Raw genomic sequence first — 14,591 nt, forward strand, 5'->3', positions numbered from 1 at the left:
TTATTACGCGACAACAGCGTTTGTGTATGGAGCAGATAAGAGAGCACAGCTCTAATAATAGGCCACGGGTATTACTTTTTTTGACGACCGTTTTCATGACGGTTATTTTTCCGAAAACTTTTTTCTCGCACCCTTTTCCTGGGAGTTTTGCCGACAACTTTCTTCAGGCTTTTTTTGTAGGATAATTCAGTCAGCACATTAACATTTTGTCTTGTTTAAAACACTTAAAACGGTCTTTGGAGTCGTAACGATACGTTTTTCTAATTCTTTAATCGTGTTTTGTTACTACCAAATGGAACGCGAAAACAGAATAAAAAGGTGCCCTACCTTCGCCACCCTACCATATATCGGACGATTAAACAACATCTACAATTGAAGGATTTCTTTAAAGTTCATTCTTCGTAATTTCAATTTCATTATTTTTTGTATTTTTAACGTGACAGTATAATAATAGTGCGAATAACACAATGCAGTTAAAAATAAATGTTTTTTTGACACAATAACTTTCGTAACAGCGTCGTCGTCGTTTTTTTTACAAATGAAACAAAAGAGTTGAGTTTATGTAAAAATAAAACAAAATACCTATCGTTTACTATTACCCTCTTAAAAATAGTTAGTTCTCTGTTTAAAACGAGCTTAATCTGTAATGCGACAAATTATTACTCTGATATACTGTGTTTAAATTTTAAACGAGCAGCACAGTAAGGTAGTAAACATAGTACTGTGTGTAATAGTACATACTAAGCGTGGTACTGTGGGGTAAGATGGATACCGTTACCACGTAATATCCTATATTTCATAATCATGTTTGTAACACATAACACCGGGCTTATAGAGTCTTGAAGATACGGTTATATAGTTCTGTAAATATTCTTCGTCCAGTACCAAATGGGACGAAAAAAAGAGAATGAAAACCATCTTACCCCAACATATTATAAATCCCTATTAAGACAGTTGAAGTTAAATTGTTGTCTACAACGCAACTTGCATTAGCACCCACATTACACCAGCACTCAGCAATCCAGATACAGGAACAGTTACAAACCACGCGACAGCTATGTTGCCAACTAATGACCAATCAACGGCCGAACGAGATCTGAACCAGCCAATAGAAACGACGGATCCGACCTTTAAATGTTGCTAACGTTAACTTGAATTTTGGTTTGGTCATGTTTGGAGTTTAAAAAGTTAAAATATATAATAGGTTAAAGAAAAGGTTATTTATTGCTTATCCACGGTTGTCACCCCCCCCCCCCCCCGATTACAATGTGTATTACCTTACCTTACAATGCGTGGTGGAAACAGGCAGACCGACGTTGGATGCGACCAGCACTGTCAATGCGGTCATCAGTTCAATGCAGAACCCTCTAAATTTGCAATAAATACATTCAAGTTAATATAAATACGAAATTCAAAAATCAACAACGATACTATAACAAAAAAAGGATAGTATTGTAGAGGTTATGCAAAATAATCGCGTCTATGACGTCATAAGCATAATTATTACCTTGAAGGAGTAACTTTAGTAAGATTGCTACCAATAGTTTCGATAACACGACGCCCCAACAACCATAAGCCGATACAGATACCGAATCCCCCATACATAAGAAGGTACCATGGTGTGAACGCTTTTTGGACGACCTCACCAGACCAAAACACAATCCATAAAGCTATAAGGGGTCCGATAGCGTTGCTGGAAAAGGGTTGGGAAATTAATTTTATAGAAAAGTTATTGTGGTCAGTTTTTATACAAACATGGCAGTTCATATGTGAGATACGATTTTTCTTTAAACGTTTTGGTTTAAAACATAAAACAATTCAAGTGGTGTCAGGAAGTAAAATGATTTGAGTAGTATACGTGATAAAACACGTGGTAACTTATAAGCGGGCACAAGATGTATGAAACAGAACACCAGTGTTATAACGACTGACGTTGCCCCACCATGCGAGAATAAATAAGTTACATACGTGGTAACTTGTAAGCGGGCACAAGATGTATGAAACAGAATACCCGTGTTATAACGACTGTCGTTGCATGCTACGCGAGAATAAATAAGTTTCTTTCATTCACCTGACGTCGTTACCACCGTGAGCAAAGCTAGCAAAGCAAGCGGTGAGAACTTGAAGTGACGAAAACAACTCACGAACCGCAGGGCCGTCGTCAACTTCGTTCTCCTGCGGGAATATTGAAACATTTAAGGTACTGGAATCGAATCCCACCGAAGCTGATCTTGTTATAATATTTCTTATAGATTTTTTTACTCATGGGGCGTTTAACCCCCCTTTCGTTTTGTTGCTACTTGCTTTTCTTCGTTGTTTTTACTAATTTGATCTTTGTTATGTAAGGATTCGAATGGGTAAATATAATTCAGGTTATGCTCTTACTTCTGTACTTTCAATTTCAACGTCTTTGTTGGTGTTGTTGTTCGCTTCAGAGTTTGTCCAAATCTCCTAAAAATAGAAATGGCGGTTAAAATGCGCTTTTTATCCAAATGTGGATAATTTTAGTTTATTTTTATGATTAAATATGCGATGGGTGGATGAGGCGACCGATACCGCCCACTGGTGGTGCAATTTGGCGAGAAAAGCGGCCGCGTGATGTCGCATCTCACCGTATTTGGCACATTTCCAGCCTCAGGTCCATTGGGGCGTTTTGTGCATTCTGTGCCACTCATACCAGGTTGGGAGCCTGTAACATCAGCTGGTTATTGAAAAAGAAAAACAGAGAACTTGCGGAAATCCTCTCAGTTTAAACCGTGACGTCACGATCACGTTGTTTCACGATGACGTCACTGACCGCATTGAACTGTTCGCAGAAAAACGCAAAACATTCTTTTGTTTATATAAACTAAGACCGTATATAAACTCTGGTTCATATAAACTGTTGCAGCCCGGCGTATTATAGAAGCTTTTTAAGTAATTTGCGATGTTGTCATTCCATATATCCTGATGAAGACGAGCGTCGAAACGTCGGCGAGCAAACAAGTCTCAAAAGAGCTGTTTTAGAGAATAAGTTTGTTTACTTGATAAAAACCGCTACAGTCTCGTTTGTACATTTAGAATTGTTTACCCGTCGCTTTAAATATTTGCAAAACCGACCACCACGGTGGGTTTGGCTTGCAAGTTATGTGTCAACAACTAAACTTGAGTTTATCCGAACTCTAAAACGATATAAGTTGGAAACGCCCACTCTGCATATATGTGTATACCACAGTGTTGATAAGGTTGGAGTTGTACCTTTGTATAAACCAATGCCGGTTTATTTAATCAGTATTGATCGATAAGTGTTTCGTGGAAGCTTTGGCTACAAGTTAATCTTGAAGTTTAATACTGTTGGGTAAAATGGTTTTCGTTACCACAGTACTACTATAAGAGATATGTGATATAAACCTACATTCGACAGAAACCCAACGAGTTTTCCAACGATGTAACACTTGGCCTTACGAATCCGACTTCATATTTATACCGTTTCTACATGGTGTAACGATTACACATTATTCCGAATAAGTTTTACGCTTATTTTGTTCACTACTTGGACATTCGTTAAGTCTTTAAACCACTGTACTTTTGCTTCTATTTCTCTTCCTTTCGTTATTTCAAATAATTTAAAATTATACCTTAACTATTATTTTCAAAAAGATGCATAAAAACGTGCTATTATAACCGTATATGACCTAGCGAAGATATTTCTAGAAGTTGTTTCTTGGTTTAAATTTTTACGGCATAAGTTTAGCAGCCAACCTTCCAACGACGCCTTTCTCCAGCAGTTTTTACACATGCCGTGTTTTAACTATACTGTCGTTTAGTTGCTAATTGTCTTCCATTTCGTTGTTTTAAAATTTTATCTTCGCCATCGTTTTCAAAAATAAATAAACCTATTATGGCACGTACCAGAATAACATTGGCCTGTGTTATATATGTTCTATATTAGCTGCCCCGTTGGTGAAACATTGGTTGTACCGTTGTGTATTGAGCATTTTTATCAAAACACACGTTTTGATTTCTCATTGGCATGCCCTTTAAGAATGACCTAGCCTGTGTTTTACATACATACTTACCTCGTGAAAACATAGAACCATTACTATCCAGTTGAAGCCTGAACTCCGTTTCTTCAGGCAGGGTACACACTTTCTCTATCAGGCTACTGGACTCTGGGGTCTGAAATTAACATTTCATTGGTTATTTTGAGGTTTCTGCAACATGGATTAACATTTTGTTGATTATTCTGGATTTAACATTTTAATTATTATTTTTTGTTGATTTTGCTGAATATTATATTGATTTTTTCACCCACAAAGTTACATACGTGGTAACTCGTAAACTGGCCATTACCCTATTAATTAAATATTCGATGAACAGTGTCATTTGAACGTCCTAGTATAAGCTATTTGCAAACTAAATTATAGCCTACCTGCCAAACAAAAACTCCCCACGTTTAAAGTCCACATTCAGAAAACGGAAAATATTTGCCCAGTAAATGATTCAACAGGAACTTAAGCTTGACATTAATACAAACTTTCCGACTGTTACAACGCAAGGTCTAAATCAGGCTTGGGTAAATTCGGCTCACAAAGCCCTTTACTCTGGCCTCAAATATGTTAAAAATTCGTTTATAACAATTGGGCATTGTTTTTCTGGCCATTTATGCATCATAATTAGGTTTAATGATCGATTACTGATAGGCAAACGTGTTCTTAAGCAAGGCAGTTAGCGATCAATGAGCAATCTTTGGTTTTAATTAGGGATGCACATTACAGAATAATTAGGTATTCTAGGATATCCTAGAATACTTTAATTCGAATCTAGAATTCCGAATCTAGAATTTCGAATCTTTTTATATTTATAGGAAAAAAAAATTTTACCCACAAAAGTCAGTTTATTGACCCTTTCATAACAGCCTTGTTGGATCTTGAGTTGTAAAATGATCAAAAATTGTACTATTGAGTAGTTTTTGCGTCATGAAACGTATAGCAGGCTATGAAAAGACGTTACGAAACGTTTACTCTCGAAAGTCCCACAAACACAAAAATATTTTTTTTCAAAATTAATAAGTTTCAAAAATTGTTAATATAGTATATGAGATGACCTGTAATGACGTCATTAAACAGAATACCGAATCCCGTAATCACGGATTCGAAATTCTGTAATGTGCATCCCTAGTTTTAATCTTATAGGTTCCATATGGTCCACGACGTGCCTCCCTGTATGATTTCACCCATATATAATAGAATGTATATATACTATGCTGGGGTAATGGGCAACTCTGGCTAAAATCTCACATCCCATGACCAGCCACGCAGCGGGACCCCGCCCACGCGTATATATAGTTGTTGTAACTTACATTTTGGTTCTTATCGTTCGGTGTTTGGTATCCGGAGTCATCAAATCTGTTGTCTAATTTCTCGTTTAACCGAACGCTGTCTTCCGACTTCTCGTATTCTGTATAACATAAAAATATATTTTGTACAAACCTACACAAAATACGTTTTTATTTTTCTCTTTAAATACAATAGCAAAGATACAACTAAAATAAAACCAAAGAAGAGAAAGCAGTAAGCGGCAAAACAGCGGTCGTTAAAATACGCTATGTGTAAAAACTCTTTGAAGCAAAGTATAAAAGATTGCCAAACCCTGTTCTTACTCGTTAGTAAAACGAGAACATAGAACCTCATGTTGTAAAACATGTTGAAGGTATACATTCATATGCGTGATAGGAATGTTTGTCACGCAATCCCTGCCATGAGTCATGTTTGTGACGTAACATTCGCTATCAAAAAAAGGGCGGGAAAAATTCCTAGCACGTGGAATTTCAATAAACATTGTTAGAAATAGTTGTGGACGTGTGTGTATGCAAACCCCAAGTAGTTAAACATGTGTAGTGTCATGTTATATATATGACGCCTTAGAACATGTATGACGTCATGGAACATAGATTACGTCACTGTCTTAATATGGAAGTAATCTTGTTTGGAATACAAACCTGTTAGCGCTGTTTTGGCGCGACTTCTAATTCTTGGAACTGCCAGCAGTACAACCAACACACCCGTTAGCAAAGCGAAGCCGAGGGAAATTAGCACGGATGCCCAGACTGGAAGGTGATCCAATCCTAATACTGCGATTTATATAACAGGGTTTAATGTAGGGCAAAGTAAAGCAAGGGTATGAGTAGGGCAAAGTTGAAACCGTCGGTGGTTTAGTACTGTTGGGTGAGATGGGACATCTTTGGCATTTTTTTCAACTTTTAACAAACAACTTTAGAGGCGTGAAGATCTGGTTTTATAAATCTATAAATGTAAACATTTATTGTTTACTACCAAATGGGACAATCAAATAGAATGAAAGCATGGATCATTTTACCCCAACCGCGCATGTTTTAAAGTATTTTTACTCACATGGTGCGCCAGAGTACACGATGGAAAACGTGTTGATGCCGATTGTGATGGCGTAAAAGAAAGGCAGAAGAAGAAGGCCATTTTTAAGCGGGTTCTCCTGAAAGAAACAATAGGTTTACGATGAAACTACAACACAATTGTAACTCTAAACTTTAAGTGACCGATGGTAACCTTTCACTGAACAGCATAACACATAGTGACCCCTATTCTATATGGGTGAGATCCTACGCTTGGAACTTGTTATTAAGGCCAGAGTTGGCCATCGTCGCACCCAATGTAACTTAACCGAACAGAACAACCGATAGCAGCCTTTTCTATTTTTACAGTGACAACTTATGACATGTTTTTTATTTAAGCCAGTTGTTGTTGTCCATTACACCACTCTTAGTAATTCTACACCAATTAACCACAAACACCCACCTTCGCTAGTATCGTGTAGTTAACAAAGAGGAATAATAGAACAGTAAGACCTCCCGACAACACAGGGGATATGAACCAACTGGCCACTGTGTCGAAATATCAATTTACTTAATTAGTTACTCAATTAAATGTAACTTTAAACGGTAATAAAGCCGCAAAATGAATTTTTAATTTGACTTTAGGAAACTGTATTGATTGAATGTCACGTACAGCTTACATGGAATACATTAAACCAGTAGAAAAATACTAACGTTTATTATAGCCAAACATATAAATAAAGAAAATTTCGCTCAAAATAATTACTTTCACAGTTATAATACATGAAAACTTATGCGAGCACGAGGTGTATGAAACTGAACACCCGTGTTAAAAGTTAAAAGGACTGTCGCTGCTCCGCCATGTGCGTATAAATAGGTTTCATCAGTTCATACTGCAAATGTATTTTTCAAAATCATTTAAACTGACCAATTAAACCGAGTTTCGGCCAGTTGACGCCGGTTGACCCCACGGCGACCAATGAGAATCCAATACACGATCCCACAATGCTGTGCGTGCCGGAAACGGGAAGTCTGAACCGGGTAGCGACCAACTGCCAAACTGCGGATCCTGAAATAGAAATCGTTGCATAAATTATAACAATAACATATTGTAGGGTGGGGAAATATGGACGCCGTTAGCACATATATTATTCAAATATCCTGATCGTGTTTTATTAAACAGTTACCAACGGTCTATGGTAGTCGTAAGGATACGGTTTCATAATTCTTTAAATGTTTTTTTTTTGTTTACTACTAAGTGGGAAGAGAAAGAATGAAAATGTTTTCGATCCTCCCCCACCTTATACTACATTTAAATTGAAAAAAAACAACGTTTTTATGAATAGTTTTTATGGGTTTTGAGTTTGTATGCGCGGATGGGGCTTCTAAACACAGGCAACAGCCCTTGGATTAATTGGAAAGTAACGATCTTTCGAGAAAATGAAATTTTCAAAGTTTATCAATTGTTGAAAAAAATCAATAATTATCATGGAGCCTTCAAAGGGAAATTGATTTTTAAATGGTTGGTTTGCTTTTCTAGACAGATCGCTTATTTATTTAGTTGGGTGCAACAGCGACGCGTTTCAAATGACTTTTTTCACACTTTTTGTCTATAGCGTGGTTTTAACCAACGTGATTTTAACGACTGTCGTTTTGCTGTTGATTTCCTTATTTCTGTTCTTCAAATATTATGATCATCGCTCTCGTTTTCAAAGAGATTAATAAATACCATTTTATGATCTTATGTTTGTAGGTAGAGATCTCACCCATATATACCAGAATAGACACACAAACATTACACAATTATTATATCTACTCAGCTGCCGTTGCACCACGCTGCGTCAACTTATCGATTTTTTGTCAATTTGTTTACAACCTGTGTCGAAATCGGTTGCTGTTATTTTACGAAAAATTTACCCAAAGTTTTCCATGACTCACCAAACATTGCGCTCAGTTCTCCCAACATTAGGATTGTGACGCCATTAGTGACGTCATCGTATACTGTGACGTCAATGATGCCTTTCCGGATCGTTTCGCCGACTTTGGCCCCAAGCAAAACAGCCCCAGCAGTCTCAAAGATCGTCGCAAGAACGCATGCCTGTATGGAAAGCAAACTTTGGACTTTGACCGGGTATTGTACTTCAAACTTATGTGTTTTATGGCCCTATACAATAAACTAGCACAATAAAGGCTTGGTAGGGCAATAAATTAACATATTGCTTAAAGTTAAACAGTGGGATATTTTCATTGTATATGGTTGTTAACAGCCACAACAAACGGTGTTATCGGTTAAATATATACATTTAGTTGGTTTGGTAACTGTGGGTGGGAACTTGAGTGACTTATCCATGGTTGCCACTCCCATGCCCACAGTCGAGTTGCTGAAGCTATTGCAGTGTGTGGATAAGCAGGCATGACTTTTGGTTGGTTTGGTCATTTATATCTTTGTGGGTGGGAACTTGAGTGACATATCTATGGTTGCCACTCCCATGCCCACAGTTGCGTTGCGGAAGTTTTTCTGCCAACTGTTTACATAACTCATGTCAATGTTTGTTTTAGTGGGTTGAATGCAGTTAATCCATAACAACACATAGTAGCCATGCCCGTATTATTAGATTTGGCAATAATTAACTACTGGGCGGTTAACGTAGTAAACAAGCTTGCATGCAGCTGTGTTTAAGTTGTGATATAGTAACAGATAAGAGGTATTTCAGGGCCGTAGTAAAAATTTTAAGTCAGCTAAAGACATTCCGTCGCGGTAGAGTAAGCTTTACTACGCTTCGCGTGAAAGGAAGTGAAAAGAAACGTCACAATCGCCATTTACAGCGAACAAAGGCTTTAAAAATTGGCGCGAAATTATGATTCTCCCGCCAATATATTCAATCCCATGACAGCTAGGTTTTAATATTAAGTTCTGACCTGTTTTAGGGTGAGTACTTTGGCTCCTACTGCTGTCCCAAAGCTGTTAGCAACGTCGTTAGCGCCAACGGCAAACGCAAGAACAAATGCTATTATGAATCCAGTAATAAGTATCCACAACAACGATTCATTGGACCATGCTGCCTCCGTCGTGACTGAAACGTAACAGATACTGTAGGTAAATTACCGAACTAGAATGTATGGGATTTAAAATGACATTTTCTCGCCATTTTTTTGACCTAGAACTAGTTAGTTAAACCTAGATAGTACTGAATAAATAAATACCTTGAAACGACGTTGTTGGCATAAATGTTGACTCCATTGTGACTTAACAAGCTTTATTATTGCGCAAGAACAGCTAAGCAACTCGGCAGTAAACTCTAGCAGTGTATCAAACTAAGTTCTACTCTGGAAAATGCGGTATAAATCAGATTGCGTAACTCTCCTTCTTACGTCCTATAGTCAGTCAACGACCGTTACCCGCTATCATGCGTCTACCACGCCGACGCATACATACCAAACGGATGTCCCTTTTTTCTCAATGGTTTTTCAAGCCTGACTGTAATACTAGACTTATTGGCTGGCATATGTAGACGCCTGTTTACTTTGCAAATATGTAATATCTCGTCCCAACGTCTTTGACATTGTTAGCACGTCATATTTACTTGAAAGTTCGTATTTAAAGCTTAAAATGTTGTATACCAAGTTATTAAACGTACAACCTTTGTACCTATATGAGTTACCGCTACATGACAGCTGTTTAACGTCCCTAGAGTGCTAGATTCGGTTTGTACAACAAGATTCAGCGTTGACATGCCCTCGCCATGCCCCTAACACGCCCATTACCTGTGGCCTGCGTACGTGTAAGATGATACTGACGCGTATTCGTTAAGAAAACGTTTTGGGGGAATTTGGGGATGACCAAATTACCAGCCATGCATTACAATAAAACATATACGTTAATCGTAAGCGGGTACAGGGTGTATGAAACCGAGCCTCCGTGTTATAACGTTGCCTCGCCATGTGAGGATAAATAAGTTACATTCATTCAAGCTTTCGGAAATTTCGCTTATTTTGGGGGTGAATTAAATATCTTTCTTATACTGTAGCTGCATTACCATTATAACTTATAGTTTATCAGTAGCGTTATCCTTGCTCTTCTTATTCATACATTTTGCTTAAAACGCTTTCAATCCTAACTATACCTCAATACCGACTGCCACAAAATAAAAAATTGGCCGTTTTAATACAAAAACGCAACAGTCGCCTTTTTCCCCCCGACACGCCTCCCAAACGCCTTAATAATTAAGCCGGCGAGACCACTTAGCAATCAGCGGCGCAAAATATTTGTTTAACCAGTAAGCAGGCTTGAAATGCAACGAATACACAGCTCTGGTCTCAAAATCTTAACATTTTGTTTACTTTTGCTTAGCTGCCCCTGTGGTTATGACGTCACAGGGGAATCTGGGGTTAATTCAGTTCAACTTTGCAGAAGTAACTTGTTTGCTTGTTTTCTAAAAATGGATTTATCTTGGATTTATGTGTTTTGGTTATTCTGTGTGTGTACAATTTTGTTGCAATACTTATATGTTGATAGGTAGACTGTATACATGCCCGTAAAGCGCATTTTCCGCGTTTATAACTTTATAATGTGCCTAACATTGTATTTACTATGACGTCACAGCGTATCGCTTCTAAAAGCGCTGTTTCGCGACTGACTATCGCCTACGACCATACCACGTTGAGAACACCCTATCTCGTCCGATCTGGGAAGTTAAGCAACGTCGGGCCCGGTTAGTACTTGGATGGGTGACCGCCTGGGAATACCGGGTGTTGTAGGCGTTTTGCTTTTTACGTTCACAGCATTATTTTTTATTTTTGAACCAGCTCGGTAAAATGAAACTTTATCAAATACAAACATATTGACGACTTGAATGTTAGCAATAGTAGGGTGGGGAAGATGGGACACATTTTCATTATATTTTCTCGTCCCATCTGGTATAGTTATTATACTAAAACAAAGAACATTAAAAGAATTATAAAACAGTTTCCTCATTACTTATTTAGATCGCTGTTAACTGTTAAAAACACCATTAGAGTATTTAAATATTATGTGCCAAAGGTGTCCCGTCTTCTCCACGCAAGTATATCACGTTTCTTGCAGAAACTAAACCGCGTTAGATGGTATTCCTAAACTGGGTTTACGTTTTACAAAATACAAAAATAACACGAGTCGAATGCGGTAAAAACAATACGAAATAAAGTGTAGCAATGGTATAGCAACTACTAAAATACCAATAGTAAACGCTATTGCGTTTGCTGAGTTATTTTCCCAGTCTAGAATACTATACACGTCCGAGATAGTGTCAGACCAATGGAGAGACAAATTCGTTATAGTGTAGGCGACACCGAAAAGCACGGGTTGGTAAAAATGCATTATACGAATAGGTAGACATGTTGATAAGAGTTCCATGCACGCCAGGACACTATTTATTGCATGCACGTGCAGATTGACGCTGATAATAGATGTTGTGCCACCGACTAAATTCTGAGACGCACCAACCCAGTATATAAGCGTCACCCCGAAAGCGATTGTGACGTAAGTATTAAGAAGAACCCACACTATGACGTGATAAAACCGAAGACGATGATCTATCAAAAAGTTTATTTAAAAATGTTTTATTGTATATGTAGCAACCCCACGAATACAAACGTGGTATACAGCCATACTACAATCACCCACAAGTAATATACGTGGTAACTCGTAAGCGGGCACTAGGTGTATAAAACAAAGCACCCGTGGTTTAACAACTGGTATTTTCCGGTCATATGTCCTTCATTTAAATTTCAGTATTTGGATTTCGTTACAGTATAAATATTGAAGTTATTCATTTATTTTTTAAATGGACCTTAAATTCTTACTTGGGCTGCCATCAAAGTTGGTAGAGGCCTCTACACCGCCCACAGTAGCCGTATCGACTTGATTCTGTTCTAAATCATTCTGGGGTGACGTAGTTTTCTTCCGTGTCACGTGAGCGACCAGCAATACAAACGACGATGCTGCAGTAGAATAGAAACATCAAAAATATTTACGTTTTACACCTTTGAACTTTATGTAGTAGGGTGGGGGAAGATGGGACACCTTTAGCATATAATATCCAAATATCCTTATCGTGTTTTAAACAATTAACAACGGTCTATGTAATTCGTAAGGATACGGTTTTATGATTCTTTGAATGTTCTTTGTTTACTACCAAAACGGGAAAATAGAATTTAAAAGTGTCCCATCTTCTACCACCACACTAAGCATTAGCCTACATATCTGTTTTTTAACAATTAAACCCTATATATAAAGCTAAAACCCTCGTTCTACACATTAACTATGACGTCACAGCGCATCGCGCGGTTATAACCGCTGTTTCGCGACGAACTGTCGCCTACGACCATACCACGTTGAGAACACCCCATCTCGTCCGATCTGGGAAGTTAAGCAACGTCGGGCCCGGTTAGTACTTGGATGGGTGACCGCCTGGGAATACCGGGTGTTGTAAGCGTTTTGTTTTTTTTGCACCAAATAACAAAATTATAAAACCGTATCCTCGCTACTTTAAAATAGCGTTGTTAATTGTTTAAAACACGATTAGAAAACATGGGATCCTGTTCTATATCTATCTTAGGTACTAGTAAAGGATCCTCGGGTACATAGCAGAATAGGCTGGTGGAAAGTGTTAGAGGTTGGTGGTTAGGGGTTGATAGTTAGGGGGTTAGTGGTTATAGTAGTTAGTGGTTATAGGGGTTATTAGTTAGGGTTTAGTGGTTAGCAAATAAGGAGGAAAAGGATTCTTCGCTAGTAGGCCAAGCCCCAACCTACTAAAATTGTTTCAAATATTAAAATACAAACTCACTGAAATAGGCGACCATATTTATCTGTGACCAGTTGGTAAGATAAGACAAGTAGTGTGGATCCGTGTTGTGCACAATGTCGACCACCAACCATGCCCATGTGTAAAGAATGGTGAACGTTCGGTAGAAGAAAAAGTATCGAACATCTTGTAACCACTGTGGATAAAGCATGAATGAATGTAACTTGTTTACCCTTGCGTATTGGCGGGGCAACGACAGTCTTTATAACACGGGTGTTCTGTTTCATACACCTCGTGCCCGCTTATAAGTTAAAATTCAGAACATGAGGTGCATGAATACACCATGTGTGTCTGGTGTATAAGAAGACACCCAAGTTATAACTTTACAGTAAGCATGAGGTGTATGGATACAGCATGTGCGTCTGGTGTATAAGAAGACACCCATGTTATAACTTGACGGTGAGCATGAGGTATTTTAAATTACTTGTAATTTGTAGAACGACTCGCACGAACAAGACGAAAAGGCAACGAGTCGGCTTCGAAATTCTTCTTTAAAAGTAAACGACGATTGCTGCGGTGTCGTCATAACTACTTGCATTGAAGAAACCTCAAAATAAAGTAATTTAATATTTTATTAATCTCTCGAAAACGAAAATCATATTTTAAACAACGAAGAGAAGGGAATCAACAACAAACGGCCTTCGTTAAAACACACTATGGATAAAAGGTGAAACACTCGATTTAAAGTGTGGCTGTTTATTCCGTAACTTGATCACTTTATTTTATTCCAAGTCAAGAAGTCCAATCAATACCATGGTGTACTCAATACATTACCTCAATACATGTCTATACCTGCCCAGTTTGTTTTGTTTTTATTTCGCTGAAGTCGCATATGTTTTCTTGCTTTTTATTTAATTTAACGTCCTACAAATGTCTTTAACGACCTCATTTAATACTATAGGCTAGGGTGAGATGGTTTATGTTTTCATTCTCGTTTATCGTTTTATTTAGTGTTGTTAAAACACGAATATGAAATATTGGACATTATGTGTTCACGGTGCCCTTAATTCTTACCCCACTCTACCATCTAAATTTTACCCCTAGCGTGTTTAACGACTGTCGTTTTAATGCTAATTTCCTGCTCTTTGTTCTTTTACTTAATTTTTCTATGCTATTGTATTTGTAGCTTTTTCTCGCACTATATGTAGTAAGGTGGGGGAAGATGGGACATCTTTCCATTCTCTTTGTCTTTTCCATTTGGTAGTAAACAAATAAGATCAAATAATTATAAAACCCTATCCTCACGATTCTCATAGACCGTTGTTAATTGTTTAAAACACAATCAGGATATTCCGCTATTACGCACTAAAGGTGTCCTATCTTCCCCCACCTTACTATATACCCCAAAAACGACGCTTACACACTAAACACACGAGAGGCTTATTTTGGCCTGAATTATC

General features: G+C 37.8%; 2 protein-coding genes and 2 non-coding genes across 5 annotated transcripts; 2 read left to right on the forward strand and 2 right to left on the reverse strand.

Moving 5' to 3' along the window:
* Positions 1-405: 405 nt before the first annotated feature.
* On the reverse strand, positions 406-9,728 carry LOC149736091 (sodium-dependent phosphate transporter 1-B-like). The gene is made up of 15 exons (XM_089878621.1): positions 9,554-9,728; positions 9,269-9,423; positions 8,288-8,447; positions 7,278-7,418; positions 6,813-6,898; positions 6,393-6,489; positions 5,981-6,112; positions 5,342-5,439; positions 4,059-4,158; positions 2,613-2,689; positions 2,386-2,451; positions 2,072-2,175; positions 1,508-1,693; positions 1,283-1,367; positions 406-1,128 (listed from the first exon to the last, which is right to left on the reverse strand). Exons 1-15 carry the CDS (start codon positions 9,588-9,590, stop codon positions 973-975), a joined length of 1,680 nt encoding a protein of 559 aa, XP_089734747.1. The 5' UTR covers positions 9,591-9,728; the 3' UTR covers positions 406-972.
* A 1,263-nt stretch (positions 9,729-10,991) lies between these two features.
* On the forward strand, positions 10,992-11,110 carry LOC149736092 (5S ribosomal RNA). Its single transcript, XR_016385124.1, has one exon. It is a non-coding gene; the product is annotated as a 5S ribosomal RNA (ribosomal RNA).
* A 193-nt stretch (positions 11,111-11,303) lies between these two features.
* Positions 11,304-14,097, reverse strand: LOC149736093 (uncharacterized). Of its 2 annotated transcripts, none has more exons than XM_089878631.1 (5): positions 13,984-14,097; positions 13,616-13,738; positions 13,174-13,327; positions 12,191-12,328; positions 11,304-11,920 (listed from the first exon to the last, which is right to left on the reverse strand). In XM_089878631.1, the coding sequence occupies exons 2-5, from the start codon at positions 13,727-13,729 to the stop codon at positions 11,436-11,438; spliced, it is 891 nt and encodes a 296-aa protein (XP_089734757.1). In that variant the 5' UTR covers positions 13,730-13,738; positions 13,984-14,097; the 3' UTR covers positions 11,304-11,435. The 2 variants fall into 2 exon arrangements, with proteins under 2 accessions (XP_089734757.1, XP_089734758.1); XM_089878632.1 differs by having other exon boundaries at positions 13,966-14,095.
* On the forward strand, positions 12,704-12,822 carry LOC149736094 (5S ribosomal RNA). Its single transcript, XR_016385126.1, has one exon. It is a non-coding gene; the product is annotated as a 5S ribosomal RNA (ribosomal RNA).
* Positions 14,098-14,591: the final 494 nt, after the last annotated feature.

Source organism: Ciona robusta, chromosome 5, assembly GCF_009617815.1.
Source record: "Ciona robusta chromosome 5, ASM961781v2".
NCBI classification, from domain to species: Eukaryota; Metazoa; Chordata; class Ascidiacea; order Phlebobranchia; family Cionidae; genus Ciona; species Ciona robusta.